Source organism: Aplidium turbinatum, chromosome 13 (genome assembly GCF_918807975.1).
Source record: "Aplidium turbinatum chromosome 13, kaAplTurb1.1, whole genome shotgun sequence".
Lineage (NCBI taxonomy): Eukaryota > Metazoa > Chordata > Ascidiacea > Aplousobranchia > Polyclinidae > Aplidium > Aplidium turbinatum.
The window spans coordinates 4,390,168-4,411,598 of NC_137484.1; the positions used below are offsets into that span (position 1 = coordinate 4,390,168).

Consider the following 21,431-nt stretch of genomic DNA (forward strand, 5'->3'; position numbering starts at 1 on the left):
TAAAAAAAAAAACTCTACGCATGGACCAAATGACTTCAAACTCGGTAATATGTAAGGGCTCTAGATAGTCCTCAATATGGGTCATCATTAAAGTTTTCTCCCAGCACCATAGTAAAGTTAAAGTAAGCGGTGTCTCAAAACTGGACCAAAGTCACCCCATTTTACGGAACCGTACGAAAGACATGCTTTTCTTGCGATTGGGCACCAGCTAAAGGTGAGCGATGGAACGAGACTTCTCTCTTACGATAGAAAAAGCTTTTCCATCCGTGTACTCTATTATTGGTCTGTGTCTTTCATGAATATAATATAGAATGTTAAGCTGTGTTGTTTTTGAATATGAGTGTTCCTACTCTTAACCATTTCCTTTTCTCAGTTTATTGCCTTAATTTTTGCAGCTAATGTGTTTCAGGTTATACGTTTACTCTGCAATATATTCCATATTGGTAACAACTGATTTTGTTTGGTCAACTAATGCATTACTAATTCAGTTAATTGCTCACTTCACCTTTTAACATGAATCAAAATGAAGCAATTCCAGTAAAGCTTGAAGTACTTGAAGATTGTGAACCATATGGAATCAATAACCAAGAACAAGTAGCGAAATTGAAAATTCATGGGAGACGTCACACTGGTGAAAAGCCATACAAGTGTGAGAAATCGTATGCACGAGTAGATCACCTGAAAGGTCATATGCGAATTCACACTGGTGAAAAGCCATATAAATGTGACGTGTGTAAGAAATCGTTTACTCTGGTCAGTCACCTGAAACGTCATATGCGAGTTCACACTGGTGAAAAGCCGTATAAATGTGACTTGTGTGAGAAATTGTTTGCACGAGTCGGTGACCTGAAATGTCATATGCGAATTCACACTGGTGAAAAGCCATACAAGTGTGATTTATGTGAAAAATCATTTCCACGATATAGTAGTTTATATATGCATAAGATGATTCACACTGGTGAAAAGCCATATAAATGTGACGTGTGTAAGAAATTGTTTACACAGGCCGGTAGCCTGAAAGATCATATGCGAATTCACACTGGTGAAAAGCCATATAAATGTGACTTGTGTGAGAAATCGTTTGCACGAGTCAGTGACCTGAAATGTCATATGCGAATCCACACTGGTGAAAAGCCATATAAATGTGACGTGTGTAAGAAATCATTTGCACTTGTGGGTTACCTGAAAAGTCATCATATGCGAATTCACACTGGTGAAAAGCCATATAAATGTGACGTATGTGAGAGATCGTTTGCACGGGTCGGTAGCCTGAAACACCATATGCGAATTCACACTGGTGAAAAGCCATATAAATGTGACGTGTGTAAGAAATCGTTTGCACAGGTCGGTAGCCTAAAATATCATATGGGAATTCACACTGGTGATTGGCAATATAAATGTGACGTGTGTAAGAAATCGTTTGCACGGGTCAGTAGCCTGAATCGTCATATACGAATTCACACTGGTGAAAAGCCATATAAATGTGACGTGTGTGAGAGATCGTTTGCACAGGTCGGTGGCCTGAAACGTCATATGCGAATTCACACTGGTGAAAAGCCATATAAATGTGACATGTGTGAGAAATCGTTTGCACTGGCCAGTCACCTGAAACGCCATATGCGAATTCACACTGGTAAAAAGCCATATAAATGTGACGTGTGTGAGAGATCGTTTGCACAGGTCGGTGGCCTGAAACGTCATATGCGAATTCACACTGGTGAAAAGCCATATAATTGTGACATGTGTGAGACATCGTTTGCACAGTCCAGTCATCTGAAAGGTCATCTGCAAATTCACACTCGTGAAAACTGAAAAGCTATATAAATGTGATGTAGGCCTATACGAAAAAATGACTCCGTGTGTGAGCAATTTGAATCGTCATAAGATGGAGATTGGAGAAACACTCTGGAGAAAAGTTATAAGAATGTGATTTATTTGTTATTATTTACTTATTATTATGTTATCTAGTGTGTCTGCTTTTCCTTTGTTTTTGGTGAATGGATATTCTTCCTCTTTTATTGTCGCACTTGATTCCAAGCATTTACTGCCTCGTGCACGAAAAGATTCCAAGATAGATATTAAGAGATTGTTTTGTTTGATTGGGATACTTTGCATACTAGTCCTGTAGAATTTTGGTCAACCTAGAAAAAATTCTTATAAAGATGTAGGCTATTATATACCGTTGGAAAGATAATTTTATCAGGTTTTCAATGATAGGTTTTGTCTTTTTTTTTTACCTTGGGAAAAAAGTTAGACCAAAAACGTGCCAGGGGGTAAAACACTAATTTGCCCAACATTATAATACAGTTATTATATAAGCTAAGCTATGATACCTTTGTAACAGAATACAACAATATAAATTGGAATATTACCATCAGCAAAGCAAACTTATAATCGGAAAGCAAAAAAAAAAACATAACTTAATTGTAATTTATCACAGGTTTAAGGGGGTAAAAGTTGACCGAGACGGAGATAATAGGAGAAATTTCACCAAATTAAAAAGTTTTCTTTTATATGCAAGGACATGTAAGGAACACATAAAAGCTATCTAAGACGTAGTGAAGAAGTTTTTAGTTCAAATGCTATTTCATAGAGTATATATTATATTTTGTAGAGATGTAGGGGAGACCAGGGCAAGTTGAGCAGGTTTTTTTTTTAAATCTAATTTTTTTTATTTTACTAACTTTTTCGAAGTCTCAAGTATTGCATTTCAAAAACATGCTAATAAGCCAAGTTTTAAGACAAAAACTGGTTGGTTTAATTTTTTATTTTGCACTGTATTCAAGTTTAAGTAACGATTGCACAACTTGCCCCGGATTATTTTTTCGGGGCAAGTTGTGCAGCATCATGGGGTAAGTTGAGCAACATATTACGGCCAGCAGCAACATATTACGGCCATTGTTTCACTATCTCCAGACTTTGAAACTATGTAAAAATGGCTAATAGGCTATACAGCATTTGTAAATTAACAAAGGCGGTCTACAAGAACAATCGGCGAAATTGAAAAGAAATTTGAGAAATTGAAAAGAAATATGTAGCTGAGCTGCTTTCCCATGAGCTCAACTGAACTACTTCCATTCACTTTACATCCCAATTTTGGTCTTTGCTTGGGGCTTCAAAAAGTTTTGGATGTTGTTGGGACAAATTTTTCAAATCATCCAACAAGCAGTTTAGTAGCTACAGCTAAGCAATGTTCCATTCACTGAATTGGCAAGGAAAAATCAGTCGCTTTTCACAACGTGCTGTTCCACCAACTGCCTTTGGTACGGGCAGTTTCTTTATGTCACGATTTCTTTCTATCTCTTACCAGGAAAAAGACTTGGAAAGATTCAATGACGTAGTTTAATGGGTTATAACTGAAAAGCAGTCAATTAAATGTCGAATAATTCTACTAGTGAAATGATAATCTGACTTCTTGAAGAACTTTAACGAACGGCTTCTCAAATAACTCTAAATTCGAACACAATTTATATCAGCACCAATTCTCATCTACTTGTATTCAATTACTTCAAGTCTCAATCACCAATAATTTCTGCATCAACTACCAATCCACAACTCATAGCACAACTCTCATAATCAACTCATAATAATAAAATTATTACACAAACTACACCACTATTTATAGTTGGTTGTTCAGTCCAGTAACTTCGAGAAGGTTATGTAGTGTTGCATCACACGAACTCATCGTCGGTTACGTAGCATTGAGCGGCATAAACAAGCAAGTTTAAAGAAGACTCGAGATTATCACGTAGGGCCGAAGGTTGTAGAAAACACGTTACATAATACAGATTTCGTCATCAGAGGTTACTTCAGGTCATAACCGATAATAACACATCGCACCAGAATTCTACAACCAAAACAACACGCTCGTTGAAGATACAAAGCAAGCCATCGCGAGGCATTGCACCTTGATTGTGACATACGCCCCCCTTAGAATATTGTTGCAAACAATATAACAACACAATCAATACAATACACATTACAAAAAAAAACACCAAAAAAACGTTATTCAGCATAGCTGTATACAGCTGAGCAACCGTCAAGTTAATCAATGTTTATTCGACTCATATAATCGGCTACAATGTTGTCCTTGCCCGGAATGTCTTCAATATGATAGTCGTACACTTGCAATGCTAAAGCCCAACGCATGATCCGATCGTTTTGAAATTTGGCGTGGGAAAGGAAAGTTAATGGCTTATGATCCGTTTGCAAAATAAACTGTTTTCCCATCAGAAACAGACGGAATTTGTTAATGCCCCAAATTATTGCAAGTCATTCCCTTTCTATAGTGGAGTATCTCTGTTCGGCATCGGTTAGCTTCTTACTAGCATATGTAACTGGATATAGTTTGTCATTGTGTCTCTGCATCATCACTGCTCCAATACCAACGTTTGATGCATCGGTCCGCACGATGAATTCTTTGTCATGGTCGGGCAATTTCAGAATTGGTCTTTGCAGAAGACTTTCCTGTAGTGTTTGAAACGCTTTCTCTTGTTCTTCTTTCCACATTACGTTGTTTGGCATCCCCTTCTTAGTTAGATCACTTAGGGGTGCAGCAATCGTAGCAAAAGATGGAATATGATCTCTGTAATAACTTAGCAAGCCAAAGAAAGAACGCACCTCCTTTTTAGTCTTGGGACGTTTTGCGTTACGAATTTTCTTTAGGTTATCATCATTTGGCGTAATCCAATCATATCCCACTGTATGACCCAAAAATTCCACATCCTTGGTCGCAACAACGCATTTTGACGGGCGGGCTGTTAAATTAGCAACACGAAGGTGCCCAAACAGTTCGTCGAGTATCCGTAGATGTGTGTCCCAATCTTTAGTGTGTATAATCAAGTCGTCAATGTAACTTTCTACATTATCCAATCCGGATAGAATTTTTCTGATTGCGCGCACTAAAGTCGCGCCAGAGTTTTTCATACCAAACGGCATTCGAATGAACTCATACATTGCATCTGGCGTCACAAAAGCAGCCTTGGGAATATCCTTTTCTTCCACTGGAATTTGCCAATAACCCTTACTTAAATCAATCTTCGTAAAATATTTGCTCTTACCCAGGCGTTGAAATAAACCTTCGGCCGTGGTCATCGGTTCTGGATCTCCGAGTGTAATCTTATTGAGCTTCCGATAGTCGACGCAAATTCGATTGGATCCATCTTTCTTTTTCACGATAACAATCGGTGAAGCATATGGAGATGTCGATTTACGAATGATTCCTTGCTGTTCCATTTCTTCCATTTCCTTCTTCAAATTTTCTCGAACAGCGTATGGCAAAGGATAAGGTTTAGAACGAATTGGTATATCAGTGGTCACGTTGATTTGATGGCTAGTGACTTTTGTTTTTCCAGGTAGATCTGAAAATAATTCCTTATGTTTCCTCAGTAAATCATTGATTTCTTTCCTTTGTACGTCCGGCAGTTTGGAGTCAATAACCACATCGTTGATATTCTCTCTTCTATGGCAATTTCCTAACTCTAGTAACTCATCATCATCGACACTATAATCTTCGTTATCTTGATGTTCCATTAATCCTGTTAATGTCACCATGGGCTCTGACACTTGTAAAGAATCTTGTAACATTTGCTTCTTGCTTTTAGCGTCTTCATTTCGATCATAGTACAACTTCAAAAGATTAGCATGATACGTTTTTAGCTTGTTACGAACAGAAACGAGAAAGTCATTTTCTCCGACCTTCTTTTTAATTTGGTAAGGGCCTTTCCATTGCATCAACAATTTGTTGTTGTCACTCGGCAGCAAAATCAGCACCTTGTCCCCTTCCTTCAAGTTTTTCCTTGTCGTTTTCCGGTCAAAATATTTTTTATGTTTTATTTGGCTTTTCTCTAGCTCTTCCTTGGCAATCTTCATAGTTTCTTCTAGGCGTTCCTTAAGTTCCAAAACATATTGATAGCTAGTTTTTACTTCTGAAGAATCGGATTCATTGGTCCAGAATTCCCTTAGAATCTTCATTGGCCCTCTAATGGTCCTCCCATACAATAGTTCAAAGGGGGAGAATCCAGTTAATTCTTGGGGTACCTCTCTGTACGCGAACAACAAGGGATTAATAAATCGGTGCCACTGTCTGGGCTGTTCGCTACAAAGCCTCCTTAACATCTTCTTTAGTGTTCCATTAAAACGTTCCACCAATCCATTACACATGGGATGGTATGGAGTAGTCCTGAGTGACTTAATGGAAAGTAAACGGGGTACCTCGTTCATGCAATCAGAAACAAACTGTGTTCCTAGGTCGCTCAAGACCTCCTCAGGAATACCCAGCCTACTGTAAATATCGATCAAAGCCTCAGCTACAGTTTCAGTATCTATCCTTTTCAATGGTAGAGCTTCTGGATACCTTGTGGCATAGTCTACTAGAGTCAGAATGTAACGATGACCGTCATCACTAACGGGAGCAATCGGTCCTATCAAATCGATTGCAACTCGTTTAAAGGGTAGGTCAATTACCGGCATCTTCCCTAAAGGAGCTCTTCCAACTCTCCCCTTCGAAACTGTTTTCTGGCATATATTACAAGATCTACAGAAGCTAACAACGTCACTATGCATCCCTGGCCAAAAGAAATTGGTGTTGATTCGATCTTCCGTTCTCTTTACACCCATATGTCCACCAAAGATGGAGTCATGAGCAATCTCCATCACTTGTTTTCTCAATTCCTTTGGCACTACAATTTGGCTCCATACTTCTCCAGTATCTAATCTTTTACGTTTTCGACGAAGGATTTTTCTACACTTTTCATATTGAACTTCAAAATTTCCTCTTTTAATTGGCTCTTTCATATTAACAAATTTCTTCAGAGTCAGGTCGTTTTCTTGAATATCAGCCAATTTATCCCTCGTAACGGTTAATTTGGATTGTACCTCAGCTACCTTTAGAGGCTTTACATTATCTTCCCTCTTCCTTGCCTGTGCCCTCGTAACAGCGGCGGCAGATATACCCCACTCCGGATCAGGTTCACCAGGTGCCCTTGCTTCATCCACATTACCAATCACTAGATCAAACAAACACCTTTCCAAACATAAGGCTTCCACAATTCCGGTAAGGTAAGGAGTATCGATATGCACTCTCGCTAAAGGTCCTTGAATTAAAGTGGTATCAATTGCCGTGGTATGACCCGTTTTACCAGTCAATTGATCTTCACTGACTAAGCTTCTTTTAATAATTATACCGGTACATCCAGTATCCCGTAAAACCTTCACCTCCTTATGTCCCACTTTTCCAACCACTATGGGCAAATTAGTGTTAATTTGTTTTTCTTCACATATATCTTCCATTTTCTTCCTTTCTGACCAACCACCACTCTCATCTGGCATCTCCTCTTCTGGTAATAAAGTTTGAATTTGGATAGCACATCCCACTCGGTGAGCTACAGTACCGGTCACGTTCCTCAGCGGCTGATTCGTGGTTTGAGAACGCGGCTTGTCTCTGCATTCCTTCGTTTCATGCCCATATCTACTGCAGAAATTGCACCACCTTCGTCCATCCCTGGGTTTAGTCCGACAATCAATAGCTTTATGAACTATCCCATTGCATTTAAAGCAACGAATTTCACTGGTAGAAAGGCTCTTGTGAAAACTACTGGTATGACCTTTGTCAGTATTGCGACGAAATGGTTTTTTATGCGCCAATTTCTTGCCATGAGCAACCAAGTACTGTTCCGCCACACTGGCTATGTCTTCTAGAGTCTTCGGACTTCTCTCCATTAAATAAACAGACAGGTCTTTTGAACATGAATCTGTAAATTGTTCCTTAACTATAAGGTTTGCCAATCCGTCCAATGATTGGTCGACCCCCGAAAGTTCAAACCATTTTAACAAAAGGTTTCTTAAACGTTCAATAAATTGACCTGGGCTTTCGTGTCGTTCAGGCTTTGGCTCACGGAATCTTTGACGGTATCCATGCTCGGTGAAATTGTATCGCTTTAACAGAGCTAACTTCAATCTGTCATAGTTCATGGCCTCTTCTTGCGAAAGTCTTGAATATACATCAAGAGCTTGTCCCGATAATAACATGCTTAGCTGGGTAGCCCACGTCGACTTCTCCAATTTGGCTATTGTAGCATATCTTTCAAATCTTAACAAGTAACTATCCAACTCATCTTTTTCTTCAACAAATGATGGCAAATCTGGACGTCTAACTTGCGCCACAATAACATCTCGAGCATTATCATTAGTAGAATTAGATCGCTCACCAATGTCCAGCTTTTGTCTTTCTAATTCAAGTTTTAACTTTTCCAATTCATATTGCGCTCTTGTTTCTTCAGCTTCTGCTTCGCGCTGCGCTCGTTTCTCCTCAGCTTCAAGTTGTGCTTGTTTCTCTTCAGCTTCTCGTTGTGCTTGTTTCTCTTCAGCTTCTCGTTGAGCTTGTTTTTCTTCAGCTTCACGCTGTGCTTGTTTTTCTTCAGCTTCACGCTGTGCTCGTTTTTCTTCAGCTTCAAGTTCTGCTTTCCTTATTTCACGAGCAGCTCTTCTATCTTCTCTTTCGTCAGCTTCTCGCTGAGCTTTCTGGGCCATTATCTTGTGATACTCTTCCATCACAAACTGAGACTTATCATTACCAGTCAGCCCCATTCGTTCAGCCATGCTCCCTAAGTCTTCAATCATCTCATGTTTGACAGTATCCGCCATCTTGACATTAATTTATTATTCTTTCAATAAATCTTCGGTATTCTTCGGTTTTTCGGTTAATTTTTTTCGGTTATTCCCGGATGAGCCCCCAGAATGTCACGATTTCTTTCTATCTCTTACCAGGAAAAAGACTTGGAAAGATTCAATGACGTAGTTTAATGGGTTATAACCGAAAAGCAGTCAATTAAATGTCGAATAATTCTACTAGTGAAATGATAATCTGACTTCTTGAAGAACTTTAACGAACGGCTTCTCAAATAACTCTAAATTCGAACACAATTTATATCAGCACCAATTCTCATCTACTTGTATTCAATTACTTCAAGTCTCAATCACCAATAATTTCTGCATCAACTACCAATCCACAACTCATAGCACAACTCTCATAATCAACTCATAATAATAAAATTATTACACAAACTAAGCAGTACCAAACTACACCACTATTTATAGTTGGTTGTTCAGTCCAGTAACTTCGAGAAGGTTATGTAGTGTTGCATCACACGAACTCATCGTCGGTCACGTAGCATTGAGCGGCATAAACAAGCAAGTTTAAAGAAGACTCGAGATTATCACGTAGGGCCGAAGGTTGTAGAAAACACGTTACATAATACAGATTTCGTCATCAGAGGTTACTTCAGGTCATAACCGATAATAACACATCGCACCAGAATTCTACAACCAAAACAACACGCTCGTTGAAGATACAAAGCAAGCCATTGCGAGGCATTGCACCTTGATTGTGACACTTTACAACATCTTCTTTGGGCAACGAACACTCGTCATCCTCTTTGTAGATGAAGTATTCATTGACGTCACGAGATGATCCACCGCATTTTCTCAAAAACCTTGCCTCAATATCACCATCGTCGTCGAACCCATCAATTTGACCCACATAATGGCAAACTCTAGATTTTCCTTGAAATCTTACCAAGATGAAATCGCCAACGATCAAACTCAAATTGTCACTAGCTTCAGAGTTGTCACTCTCTTCATAGTGTGAGCCCATAGCCGTAGGAGATGGAGGGGCGGGGGTGGCGGTCGCTCCCCCGCTGAGAAAAAACGTCGCGAATTTGGGCAAAAATGTCAAGTTATTTGGGCAAATCAATCTTACCATTATGTTTCGAAGTCTCACCAGTTTATAGACTTTATACAATTATTATAATTTATGAGATGCGTTGATATTTTTCAATGAATGTAAAATGCATTATCATCGATTTTGGAAACAATTGCATGTGGTATTGCAATCTGGGCATTTAAATGATATCATAAGTTTCGATTCCAAAACTGCAAAAAGTAACTGTAAAAGAGCACAGTTGGCAAACAAATGTACGCTTATCACTGATTTTCACTAAAACATAGGCTGCATTAGATATATAAGATTTAAAAGCTTGCTGGGTACTGGTAACTTTATGAGGGTTTTTTGTTTTTTTCCTCAATATCCTACCACTGTGATGTAGTTGTTTGCAAAAATCATTTGGGCAAAAATATCTAGTTATTTGAATAAATTAATTCTTGGCTGTGGTTATATTTACACTATAATAGTGTGAATATAGCCATAATTAGAGATGTAAAAAACGTTTTTTTTTGTTTTTAAAAAAAACGAGCTCGTTTTTTTTGTTTTTTATTGTTTGTTTTGTTTTTTATTCGTTTTTTTTGTTTTTTTTACCTATTTTGACATTAAATGTCACAATATGCAGCAATTAGGGTAAACTCATTGCAATAGCGTCTCTTTCAACAAAGAAGCAGTCTCATAACTCGTATAACTTACTTTAAATCAGACTATATGTCTGGTATAGGCCTATTTTTTCATTGCAATTTTGTAGATCCCAAGTCTCAACACACGAGCCATAAAGGTTTCTCACTGTCTCAAATAGTAGTAACAGTGTCCTATGGTTGGCACATCTCAAGTATTGTCTGTAATTTGGTCGAGCCAGTTGTTAAATGCAGTACCACACTCGTGTACAGTTTCGAAGCCACCTGGGATTTTGGTTAATGGGCATGTTAAGACTAAGTGGTCAGTGTCCTGTTTTTCTACTTAACAAAGGCACTTTTGACCAGCACCACACCTTTTCCAGTACAACGCCAAGAGGTTGTTCCAGTTGATGTGCATTTGGTGCAAACTTGATGAAAATCACACAAGCGGTTCTCGAGTTATAAGTGAAGTAACCTTAGCCACTAGGTGGCTTCATAGATAAGGAGCAATAGAAAAATGGCAATATCTCAAGAACCGCTCAACATATTTGGATAATTTTTACCTCTACCCCATGTTTTCTGGGGTGGGCTATCTGTTTATGAACATTAAAACAAGTTTTGGCAACTACTTTTTCAGATAAAAAGAAATTAACCTCTTGTCGTTACGCACCAATAAAACCATGATGCATAACTTTAAAAAAAATTTTTTTTTTTAATCGGGTAGAGGAAAGATTGATGAAAAGTTTGGCAAAAGCAGTGTTGTGCTAAAACCCCAACTTTTAGCCCAAATCTCATTTAAATGTAGTGAAAGATGGAAGCATTTTGATGTTTTTTATTTTCCCTGAAGAGGTTCAATACTCCTTTGTGATGTCATAGTCATGTTTGTTTTCCCTTAATCACACCATTGTGCTGTCATAGACATTTTAAAAGAAGTATGGTTGCACTTATCCATCCAAATTGAACTACTGTAGTTTTCAGGACTTTGAGACTTTATCACTTTTCTGTTTTTGCCAAACTTTTTATCAATTTTTCCTCTGCCCAATAGAAAAAAAATTAAAGTTACGCATCATGGTTTTATTGGTGCGTAACGACAAAAGGTCAATTCTCCTTTTTACTCCAGCGTAGTTCCCAAATAAAATAAGTTTTCATCTTTATTCTTGTCAGGAAAAGTATTATGAAGCATTTATTCACTATGTGAACACTGAGCAGTGCTGAAAAACTTCACTTTAAAGGGAAATTTTCTTCATTCATGGTTGGTAGTTACTAGCAATAGTTAACATGGGTGGTGGGCATTTGAAAGGAACATTAACCCAAACCTTTTCTGACAAATTCACTTACTTTTGACAGCTAAAAATATCAGTGACAAGATCTCTTGCATTATGTCACAAATGATCTGCAGGAAGCATCAATAACAAAGTGTCTAAGACCTTACAACACACGAAAAGAATACTTCTGTTTCAACATTTATAAAGCATATACATCGTTGTTAAGCTATCAGTTAAAAAACATGTTTAAACAAGCTATTGGCAATAGCTTGCATTAGTAAATTACCACAAACAAGGTAATGTGTGTTCTGAATACTGCCATCTTGTTTTTGCCAAAATTTTGTCAACTCATTGAGTGTGTACAAAAATAACCAGTAGGCCTACCGGCATTAGCGTACGCAGGGGGGGAGCCATTGGGCCATGGCCCCCCCCCCCCCTTTAAAATATTTTAGTAGTTAACGACGTAGATTAAGCCATTTAATATGTTTTGCATTGCTCTGTCAAAGCAATTAACAATATAGACTAAGCCAATACGAAATACATGGCCCAATCCACCTACCCCACCCCAGGTATGCCAATGTAGCATAGTGTTCTGTAAGCCTGTTATAGTGAGAAAGAAATGGATAAAGTCTAAACTAAAACCATACTGGGATATCATGAAAACGTCTAGCTTTATTTCCGAAGAAAACATGATCTTATCCTTTTGCTATGCCACCTGACAGCACCATTTTACAGGAATATTCATACCCACATTTTTGTTGAAAATGCTCTCAGAATGCACCAAATTCGAAGTAATTTTTCAAAATTTTCTGGGGGAGGACCCCAGACCCCCCGCCACTGGCTGTCGTTTAAGGCGAAAACGCCGTCGGGCTTCGCCCGCCGGCCGTAAAACTTCCTCTTTCAAAATTCCTGGTTACGCTACTCTCAATGCCCCCCCCCCCTTGAGAAAATCCTGCGTACGCCACTGCCTACCGGTATACTAACATCGTAGGCTACCTTCCATAAAGGGCACTTCCATAAAAGGAAAAATAAATTAACTCATCTACATTATGTCATGTATCAAATTGCATTAATTCAATGTTTGTCAGGTCTACTGCCACAAACATGCCTGAGAATGAAGAAGAAAGTAAAACAACGAAGGCTATAGGGCTATGCAAAAAACATATGCTGCTGCCAAGCACACACACTTTGGAATTTCAGCACACCAATAAAAACAATTTTACTAGTTTAATGTTTTTCAAGAGCAGTACAATGAAACTAAGCTGCAAATTGTAAAAAATTTGCAACTTTTCCAGAAAAATATGAAAAAAAACCAAAAAACGCGTGTTTTTTTGGCCCAAGTTTTTTTTCAAAAAAAACACGTTTTTTTTAAAAAAACGGTTCGTTTTTTTGCATTTACAACTCTAGCCATAATACTGTTGCCAGATAAGGAATTCTGCCCGAATTTGAGAAAAGTTAATCCTAACTCTGGCAACACCTTTTACAAGCAACCATGGTAACAAGTGTCTAAAAATAGCCACTTCGTTAATTCTTACCATGAGTTTTCAACATTTTACCAGTTTAGTAACTTTATAGTGTTGCATTTTGTATAAAATACATTAACATTTTTCTTTGAATGTAAATGTAGCATCGACAATTTTGAAAACTTTTGTGTATGGTATAGAAATTTGGGCAGAATGTAACTTTCGATTCACTATCTGAAGAAAGTAAATGTAAAATAATGCATTTGGCGAGCTGAGGTAAGCTTATTACAGATATTCATTGGGATATATACACACTAGCTTACATTTCTTCATTGGTAGAACTTTGAAACCCTACTGAATTCTCGTAATCTTATGAGATTTTGTTTTTTTCCCTATATTCTACTAACGTAGTTGTTTATAAATGTTTGAGCTAAATTATCTAGTTATTGGATAAATTAATCTTATCATGAGTTATGCTATTCTCACAAAACTTAACTTAAATACTACAAAGATAGCTTATCATTTTTAGATATGGCCAAACAAGTTAAGCATTTGTTATAAACTCTAAAAATCAACAGTTGTGAGGCCACATATACACCACTTTTGTGAACATTTGATCTCGGCAACTAACTACCGCATAGGCCTGCACAAAGTGAAAAAGTATATTAAATGAAAATAATTTGTAAATTTTCCAGCATGTAGTTTCATGTAATTTGTGGGCTACGGTTTAACTGATTTCTATATGTAAAGAAGTTTTTTGTTTAAACTGTTTCTTTGCTAGTCCTGGGGTTGATATGATCACTCAGCTATAATATACTATCTATGATACAGTATTAGAGCAACAACAATCAAATATAAAAACACATGTAATGTTGTTTATGTTCTGTCATCCAATTCATGCAGTTGATACATCAAGCAATGTAAATAGTGCTGTTGGTAATGAGGTCTGTAGGGCAGTTCCATCGTGACGGACGTACCATTCAGAGAGTTATAGCAGTCTATAATTGTTGATGAAATGGAAATCTAGGCAATTCTACTACATAGCATGAAAGGGTACCCTACCACTATAAAATCACCCCAAAAATTATTTCCTAGCTGCTTTCTGTAAAATAGATACAGCTCGTTTATTATGCGTGACGGACGTATGCAGAGAAACAAGAAATCATAAGTAGGCCTATATACCTTTCGTAAGATACGAAACGCTCTGAATTGTACACAGGTAACTGCAATTTTTTAACTTGATTAGTTTAATGAATGAATAAACTAACTCACAAAAGTTGTTGCACAAATTTATTGTATGAATTGAACACACTATGCCCCAGAATTTAACGTGACGGACGTACAAAATTTTCGTGACGGACGTACGGCTCTGAATTTTAAGCAAGAAAGGTGCAAGAAGTCTACTATAAAAGAAGTGAAAAATCGCATACATAGTTCTAAACTTAATGGATGGGCTATAATTGCCAATATGTTTTAATTGAGACTATACAAGTAACTACAATTATAGTTGAAAACTGAGCTCTTTCATCCAATATTAAAATGAACTATTTTTTATATAAATGGTTTATTTTTCATTCCCAGTAGAATCACTTGTGTTGTTGCTGTAGTGCCGTACAGGCATACACACATAGTTATAGAAAACAGCTTAATTTGAATTTTGGCAGTGAATTTCAATTGGTTTCAGCGCAGTAATTTCCAATTATTGTGACTGATGTACATTGTACGAGTGTTAAAATTCAGATGTAAACAATACCGGTATACAATAGATCCACATAACAAGCGTATCTACATGCACATACAAGATTACAATGCTACAAAACACAGTGCTCATTTCCATAGTACACTGAATACTGCAGTAAGAAAACTTTAACACATTTTGAGAAAAATTAGTGAAGCCCAGACGGAATCCCAGTTAAAGCACAGGCTAAATATTAGCAGGACTTTTTTCTCTGGTGAGCACCTAGTATGTTCAGCAAAATGCTTCAAATACGTCAAAAACAAATCCTCATTCATCCACCCAGATTTGCAGGCCTTTCCCGCTGATCCAACAGGTCCAGCAGCAACAAATTCGACATTGTAACAAACTCGTGGAAATATGAAAAAAAGAGGGATGGTATTTCCTTCTGCATTTATAGTGCATGCCATGGTCACCAATTCACCCCTTTCAGCAGATGTAATGGCTCCAACCTGCTTTTTTCCTTTTTCGCAAACAATACTTTTAGGTGTTTGGACTGTTGTGGTCCCAGTTTCATCCATATTAAACATGTCACATGGTTGAAATTTGTATCTGCAACAAAACAAGTATTTTTAAAATTATTAGAATGAAAGCTGATGCCACATCATTAAGTTAACAATAGAATTTTTTTTAGATCAGTTGTAACCAAAACTTAAGTGTGGTGTGATAAAATAAATAAGCATCTTAAGGTAACCGGTAACCACACATAGGCTATGCAACATAGTAGGCTGTGCATTAAGAGCAACAAACCCATAGATTTAATCCTTCCACAGCAAACACCGATAAATCTGTTTGTCAATATATTTATTTATATTAAGCTGTCATTAGTAGCCTAACCAATAATTGTAAAAGCTATTTTAATTTTTGTGATTTGTTGAAATAAGCTATTTTTACTTCACCTGTCCATAACAGATCCAAGATTGGTGAAGAATTCATTCACTGTATGCTTGTTAAAGGCAGTAGCACGACCCAAAGAAGTTGCCTCTGGTTTTCGTTTAGACAGGTTATTTCGACGCATAAATGCCTGTAGCCAATCTTCTCCTAAATCAAGAAACAATAGCCTATAGTAAAATATACTAGGTAGCAAAAATAATAAAAACTTGTGGAATTATCATCCATCATTAAAAGCTTACCTGCTGCTTTGTTTTTGTGCCAGCTTTGAGGTATGGGTGTGCCATTACTTGAAGCAAATTCATAGGCAATTGACTGCAACTTAGCTGATGATAAGCCATAAAACATGTCTGCAAGACCTTTCACATGATTTGCCAAATCAGTCTCATGATTTTCCGAAAAAATACGATGAGCATCAACAACGCTTTTATAACCATACAGTGATTTTGTATTATCAGAGCTAGATAATCGTTCTATAAAGCGAGTTAGGGTCATTCGGTTTATTCCATGATTATTGGCAACCCAATTAATGGACTTGCCATTAGCAACTTCATTGGCTGCACTTCTAAGCACACTTTCGACAATATCACAATGATCTGTCTTCCGTTTATACGTACCGGTACGAACCATTTTGCTATTATTTTAATTCAATTCTCTGTAAAAAATAATTGATAAAAGTAAATAGCCTACGGTGTTGTTGAAGCCAGGGCCTAGGATCACTTTCTGAATTAGGAGAGGGTGATTTTCAGTCAAGCGTTGTGCCGAAGACCAAATGAGTGGGGAGGGTGATTTTGTATTAATCACCCTCCATTCAAATGTGTGTACATGGGGGGTGGGAGTGAACACCCCATCACCCTAGATCCTATAGCCCCTGGTTGAAGCTTCCGGGAAGTTTAAAATCAGATCTAGGCCTAATCTGAAACCATTCGTCAACATGAGTTCAATAAAAAATAAATAATGTTGTGCAGTTTACGGGGCAAGTTGTGCAGTTGCACAACTTGCCCCGTCATCAATTGCACAACTTGCCCCATTCACACTTTTTTCAAAGAACAAAAAATTTCAAGAAAACCAGAAAATGTACGAAAAAATTTTACCTGCAAAAATACAACCACATCTTATGTCTACTGACCCCTACTGCTAAAGTTTGACTAGTTCTACTATGCATCCAAAAAATCAAAATTTCGTTTGCATCCGAATTTAGATCCTAAGACCTAAAAACCTTATACGTATCGTTGATCAAGCCTAACCTGCCTAAAAATCTGATAACTGCGATTCATGTGCTTTAAAGGCATTATGGGTAAAATATAATAATGGCGCTAAAGATTTATTACGCTCTTTATTTCTTTTCAAACGAGGACTTGCACAATTTGCCCCGTTGCACACCTTGCCCCGGTCTCCCCTACTGTACCGATACCAATATTTTGGCCGATACCGATATCACTTTTTTAGGTTGATACCAATATTTTGGCCGATACTTTTGAGTTACAAAAAGAAGCAATTTTGCTATTTGCAAGGAATTATGTCAAATGCTAAGTTTTACCTTATTTGCATAAAACTATTAAAAAAAGCTTTCAATTGGCATAATTTATTAAAGATTCAAGAATCCAATCTCAACCGCATTGTTGTGTCATAATGGTAGGTTTTAGCAACGAAAGTCCACCGTAATTGAGGACTGAGGTATAAGGGAAGAAACATTACATCATAATTGGGTCATTCCATGCCAAATGAGCAAATGGGTTACACCTAGGGTTGTAAAAATACTGTATTTTTGGTTGTGCGTAAAATACAAATGTAAAATACATGTATTTTTTCTGTATTTTTCGAAACTCATGAGTACAGTGACTATGCCAATAAAAGCAGTCAATATTTTGCTCCATTTCACCTTTATTTCTCATAAGTCATACATTAAATCATTACACATCATCGTCATCAACCGTCATCTCAACCCCTAAGTTCTCCTCCGCCAAAGCTACTCTCTCTTCACTCGGTCCTCCGAGAATGGCTCCATTTTTCTCGACTCAGAATATCGTAGATTGAAGGCGAGGAACATGCTTTTTTGCACTCTTTCGGGGATCAAACGATTCCTCGTTTTGGAATGGAGCTGACTTGAATGAATGAGAAAAACGAAGTAACCTGCCTGGCTACAATTATATACGTTTTGTTTTGTTGAATGTAATGAAGCTTACCTTGGCGCGAAAATGATCACTCCACTGCAGCCGACGTCGCCGGAATGCTCAGTATTCTTTTGGCAATCTTGTGCAGCGGCGTGTTGGCGAAATAGCAGTCCCACCAGCAAGTAGGAGAAACCTGCGGTCGCAGTCGAATTGCGATCGTCACTTGATTCGGGTCACCTGGCATGTTCCGCCAAAGGCACTGAGCCGCGAAATTTCCTGTCTGCGTTTTGAATTGGGGAAAGGCTGAGACGGAAGCTTTCGCCTCTTTTTCAGAGAGCAGCTTCTCGCACTGATTGAAGATGCACTGAGTTCCACTCACTGTTTCTTCCATTGTGAGCCAGATTCCTCGAAAATACGGATCTAGGATATGCGCAGCGATGTGAACGTCGGTCTTTCCCAGGATGAACTCAAACCGCTTGTCAATGAGAGACAGGGCAATGTCTAACAGATCTGCTCGCTCAGATAGAGCTTCTTCAAACGTTGAACGCAGATTGGCTCTTGCCACTGGAATCAAAGATAGGGCAGGTACGTCGCATTCCAGATATCGTATCTACTTAGACACTGCCTGCACGATTTTGTTTGTCAATGCTAAATTGGACCAGAAGTCATCAGCTAGCAATTTTGTCTTCATTCTAGGATTCATATACCCAGCAACAGCCAGCGTTTGCCGAGCTTCTTTGTTCCTCAAAAAGCTTTCGAAACATGCCCCGGTGGACAACCAGCGAGTTTTCACCCACATTGCCAAGGCACAATTTCCGTTGAATGCATTTCGAAGATTGCTCCGGCCATTCACTTTTACGGCGATCTCTTTCACACTTTCTAATACTGCAGCAAACTCTTGAACCTCCAGCAAATCCTTGAGAAGAAGATTTAGGCCGTGCGCTGAACATCCAGTGCAAAAGATTTGTTCATTGAACATTTCGTTGATGTCACGCCACGCTGCTTGCATGTTCCTGGCATTGTCTGTGACAAGAGCCGATACACGCTCTCTTTCGATTTCCGTAACAACTTCTGCAATTTTCTGAGCAATGTATTTTCCTGTATGTGACTCTTTGCACACATCCGTCTTCCAAAACATTGGAATCGAATCACAAAGAATGTAGTTGATCACGCTATCGCCATTCGTGTTCATCCACCCGTCAGTAGTAAGCGTTAGGCCTCCAGCAGCAGCTGCATCGATCCTGGCCTGAAAACCAGCCTTTACTCTGCTGTACTCTTCATCAAGAGTAGGACCGCTGAGTTGATATCGGGTCGGCACTTTATATCCTGGCCTCATCAATGAAAAAAATTTCAGCCATTCTGGATTTTCCACCAGTCGAAAAGTGCTTCCCGAACACAAAATGGACCTCAGTAACGCTGCATTTAGCGCGTCCATGCCCAACGGATGCAAGGGTGTGGGAGTGCGAATGTGAGGAGCGGATGCAACGGAGCTACTAAAGCTCAATTCACTTGGACTAGGACTTGATGCGTTGACGTCGCACCTAGATCCCATGGACACTCCGGACGGATGTTGTGAACAATTGCAGTCGTTGTCTCCATTACAAGAATGCAACTCAGGAAAAATAGGAGTGAGGCCGAAGCGCGATGATGACAGACGTGACGTCCGCTTAATAAAATCTGCTGGGAGGTTGGGGCATTTCTTTTCCAGGTGTTCTTGCATCCTGGAAGTTCTTGCATCCAGGTGTTCTTGCATCCAGCTTAGTGCAGTTTTCCACGAACAGTACTTGCAAGCAAGCCGTGACTTTTTTCCACTGCCGCTCGTCTCCACTTCGAAGAAATGAGCATGAGAGTAGCTCCGCTTTCTGCCACCAGATTGAAACTGAGACGAGTTAGCTGCAGACGAGTTAGCTGATTGAAACTGAGACGAGTTAGCACATTCTGTGAATGAACACAAACATGCAACTTATTTAACATCGAAATAACCCAAATTCTGTTTCATATAGCTCAAGCAGTCAAATTTTGTGAAAAGGTAATAAACCCAACAGAGCTTTTGCCTACAACCGGGTTTCGCAGCCTTACTACAGGCCTTAATACAGAATTTATTTGGCCTTGCACCCTCAAGACGGAAACGACATTTCAGCGTTTCTTCATTTAGTTTCATTCAATATAAACTTTCTTATATTTTACTTTCATAACCACTAGATTCTGGTATATCTTATATTGATCGTAGAAAACGTTCGCAACCACTTCATTCGATATTCTGTACTGTGACATGGCCTAGCGGAACCGGCGTCGTGCTTTCAAGCAGGCGACCCGAATTCAAACCATGGCTGGGCCGATCATAGAGACATACGGGTGGCTGCTGCCACGATAACTGAAATGTTTTGCGTGCAGTCTCCCAATAAAAATATTAAAAAAAAAATAAAAAATAAATTATTGAAAACTAGGCAAGCAAAGGAAAACAACTTTTTCCAGGTAACTATGACACTCTATCATAAGCAAAAGAGTAACCGACTCTCTGTTGATACACTAAGTAAACCGAAAATTTTGTCTACATACCGTGATGATGCTTTTACTTACAGTGAAAATTATGTCTACTTGCGAGTAGCCTACGAGACTTAAGCTGAAATCAAATCCAACAGCACCTATTTAGCAATTAGCACCAACAAATCTCTAGCTACGTACTGTACAGTTTTGTAGGTACTGTACAACTCCATACAGCTTCTAAGTGCTACCCTCGCATTGCGAAATTGCAAGGCAGCATTCTTACATCACAAAGCTTCAGCTCTACATAAACCCCTAAACCTTAAACTTGCTTTGATGTAAGTGAACTAACATTATGCTGAGTAGCCTACCACGCGGGCCACTCAGAACAACGTGGTGAGTGGTTACACATGTCCGCAATAGAACAATGACCTACTTGTGACCTAGATCGCCTGTGACATCACAATATATAATATCTGTAGAAGACTATAAGGCCATTGCAAGTAAGGTATTAAGTACAATCACTAAACATTGATAAAAAATAATATACAGGGCTCTAAAATCCGCAGTTGGAATGGTTGGATTGTGTAAAAGTCCTCATTTGTATACGTATGCAAATGTAGGCCTACCATTCCGCGACCCTCAGAAGCATCCTCGCGATCCTCGTTTGGGTCGCGACAATGAGCTTGGGAACCACTGACCTACAAGGACCAAGAACTTCGCGTAGCGAGCGGATGCTCCCTGCCATTACGCTGTTGCCGGAGCATGACGTGAGCTTTTAATAAGTTTTAATTTAATACGAAAAATACATGTATTTTTCCGTCGATGTATTTTTCTTGTATTTTACACAAAATGTATTTTTACAACCCTAGTTTACACCACATGTCATAGATTTTATTGAAATTTCGCATACTTGTGTAGATGTCAAAGAAATATTAAGAATGCAAAAAAAAATTTTGAAAATTTTAAATATTAGTAGAGTTATGGTCATTAGAAAAATCACCATTTTTGCCTGTTCCTCTTCAGTGATTTCGTCCAATTTCTTATTATATTTCTAATTTATTAACCTGTGATCAAACAAAATGGCTGAAAATTGCTAGACGGACATTTTAAGACCCAAGGAAACCAAAAATGTAAATTA

The 21,431-nt window shown here is 38.4% G+C and overlaps 2 protein-coding genes across 2 annotated transcripts; one reads left to right on the forward strand and one right to left on the reverse strand.

Annotated features, from left to right (window-relative positions):
- The first annotated feature begins 417 nt into the window (after nucleotides 1-417).
- LOC145781835 (uncharacterized) lies at nucleotides 418-2,062 on the forward strand. Its single transcript, XM_082593516.1, has 2 exons — nucleotides 418-1,344; nucleotides 1,513-2,062. Exons 1-2 carry the CDS (start codon nucleotides 514-516, stop codon nucleotides 1,810-1,812), a joined length of 1,131 nt encoding a protein of 376 aa, XP_082449642.1. The 5' UTR covers nucleotides 418-513; the 3' UTR covers nucleotides 1,813-2,062.
- Nucleotides 2,063-4,272: 2,210 nt separating this feature from the next.
- Nucleotides 4,273-16,322, reverse strand: LOC145782374 (uncharacterized). The gene is made up of 7 exons (XM_082594159.1): nucleotides 15,935-16,322; nucleotides 15,701-15,842; nucleotides 15,057-15,353; nucleotides 9,379-9,695; nucleotides 8,440-8,543; nucleotides 7,762-8,016; nucleotides 4,273-7,647 (listed from the first exon to the last, which is right to left on the reverse strand). Exons 1-7 carry the CDS (start codon nucleotides 16,320-16,322, stop codon nucleotides 4,273-4,275), a joined length of 4,878 nt encoding a protein of 1,625 aa, XP_082450285.1.
- Between the last annotated feature and the right edge of the window lie 5,109 nt (nucleotides 16,323-21,431).